Source organism: Propithecus coquereli, unplaced genomic scaffold (assembly GCF_000956105.1).
Source record: "Propithecus coquereli isolate 6110/MARCELLA unplaced genomic scaffold, Pcoq_1.0 Scaffold515, whole genome shotgun sequence".
Classification (NCBI taxonomy): Eukaryota; Metazoa; Chordata; class Mammalia; order Primates; family Indriidae; genus Propithecus; species Propithecus coquereli.
Window position 1 is genome coordinate 104,700 of NW_012151008.1, and position 2,455 is coordinate 107,154.

The window sequence follows — 2,455 nt, forward strand, 5'->3', positions numbered from 1 at the left end:
GGGCATGGTGGCACATGCCTGTAGTCCCAGCTACTCGGGAGGCTGAGGCAGAAGGATCGCTTGAGCCTAGGAGTTTGAGGTTGCTGTGAGCTAAGCTGACGCCACGGCACTCTAGCCCGGGTAACAGAGCAAGACTCTGTCTCAAAAAAAAGAAATAACTTTAATGGTCTATGTGTTTGTTTTTTTGTTTGTTAGTTTGTTTTCTAAGTGTAGAATTTCCAGAGTTGATTTTTTAAAAAATTATAGGTAATTAATATAGACAATGCAACCTTAATGCATTGTCTTAACACAACAAAGAGCATACACAGGATTTCACTTGGTTTCTTTGATTACAGTGCATACATTTTTTTCTGACTACAAAAATAACATTTTCCCTTGTAATTTACAGTTGCAAACAGTTATAATTTTGCAAAAAAGGGAAATAACTCTCCTGAACAACTAAAGGAGGAAGTATCTATCATCCAAAGTATGGGCTACAGAAACCGTGCCAAAAGACTTCGACAGAGTGAACCTGAAAATCCTACCTTGGTAAGACCATTTTCATTTATTTTGACATTTCTTTATTGAGCATTGTGAGTTGGTGAATGTACTAGATGCTCGTGGATTTATATGAAAAGTCAATAAAGAAGGGAAGATGGTAAATTAAGTGATTGGAAAAGTGTCCTAATTGATAAGAGTTAGAGGAATTCAGAGGTCAGGGTACCTGGTGTGCTCAAGAGAGGCAAGGTGGATGCACCTGTAGTCACAGCTACTCAGGAGGCTAAGGCAAGAGGATTGCTTGAGGCCAGGAGTTCAAGACCAGCCTGGGTAACATAGCAAAACACCTATCTCAAAAATTACAAAAAAGAGAGAGAGAGAGACCTGACAGGCCCTTCCCCTGCTTTAGAGCTTTATCTGCTCTGATGCTTGCCTAAAATAGCCATGAGGTCACTGATATTTTTAAGCATTTGAAAATTACTTAAAAGGTGTAATTGTCAAAGAAAATGTAATGATTTGCTCTGTCGTTACTGATATGTGAATGAATAATGGAGATCTTAAAAATAATAGTTCTCATAGTACCAGCATTCATTTTTCTGGAGATGTAGAAGGGCTAAAAAGGAAGAAGAAAAGCTTTATCAAAGTAATGTTGGGCTTTTAAATATTCTTTCCTTTGCCAAATGTTCTTAGGAATGCTAGTGGTTTTATTGTTGTCATTTATCCTTTTTAAAAATTTATCTCAGTTTCCCACCCTGTTATCAGATGTGATTGGAAATATATATCAAGTATCAGCTTCAAACTATGCTATTTTAATACTTCAAAAAATTACACAAATAATACAAAATCAGTTTGCAAAAATTTAAAACAACAGAAAGAGAAAAAAAATTCAAATCACATAAAACCCAGACATTTTAGTGTATAGTTTTCCAGGCGTTTTTCCAGGTGTCATAAATTTTAGCTGACTGATGATGGTTGATTTATTTTGTCCATGGCCTCAAGTTTCTTCCAACAAAAAAGCATAGAACTGGCCAAAAATTGGTTGACCGTTCTTTACTGCTTAGCAGGAAACCAGTCTCAGTGTCCAACTCTCTAACCTTGGAATTGTGAGATCTCTGAGGACAAAGCAGCAGATAAAACCTCAAAATAAGTCTGTCTACATTGAATTGGGTAAGGGTCTCAGATTTTTTAAGTTTAGAATAATAATCGCTAGATTGCTTATCTTATAGTTTTGCCACTGTATGCCAAAAACTCTGGTCATAATTTATGCATGTGGTAGCAAGCTTTGGGAAATGAATTTTATGAGCCCTATCGAGAGTTATAAATAATATAAAAGATGCAGTTCCCACCTTGAAGAATCTTACTTTTTCAAGGGAGCAAAAGAAAGGATGTCTGGTTTAAGTATATATAAATATATTTTGGAAAGATGGAGAGTAGCAATGAGAAAGAACTTGATGGATTGCTGCAGGATTTAGAGGGATCCAAGATAAATTGCACTAGGTTAGGAACCTTTTAAGAAGAGCTGAGGGTCAGGCATGGTGACTCATGCGTGTAATCCTAGCACTTTGGGAGGCCAAGGCTGGAGGATTGCTTGAAGCTAGGAGTTCAAGATCAGCTTGAGCAACATAGCAAGACCGCATCTCTACAAAAAATTTAAAAATTAGCTGGACGTGGAGGTACACACCTGTAGTCCCAGCTACTCGGAAGGCTGAGGCAGGAGGATCACTTGAACCCAGGAGTTTGAGGTTGCAGTGAGCTTTGATTGCACCACTACACTTGAGTCTGGGTGACTTTGAGTGAGACCCTGTCTCAAAAAAATTAAAATAAAATCTATACTCCCTGATCACTTTCATATCTTCCACTCATGTCTCAAACGAAAAAAAAAAAACACTGAGCTCAGAATTCAAACATGTCTTCTAGTTGGCTTATCTTTTAGAGTATCTTTATAATTGGAAAGGGTGGCCGTATTTTGAGTTCCCAA

The 2,455-nt window shown here is 37.4% G+C and overlaps 1 protein-coding gene across 1 annotated transcript in view; it reads left to right on the plus strand.

Moving 5' to 3' along the window:
• The window catches only part of BRCA1 (breast cancer 1, early onset), a 71,908-nt gene that overhangs the window by 18,239 nt on the left and 51,214 nt on the right, over window positions 1-2,455 (plus strand). The window contains exons 3-4 of the mRNA XM_012656643.1: window positions 389-528; window positions 1,539-1,644. Coding sequence (XP_012512097.1) covers window positions 389-528; window positions 1,539-1,644 — 246 coding nt within the window. The remainder of the gene's footprint in view (window positions 1-388; window positions 529-1,538; window positions 1,645-2,455) is intronic.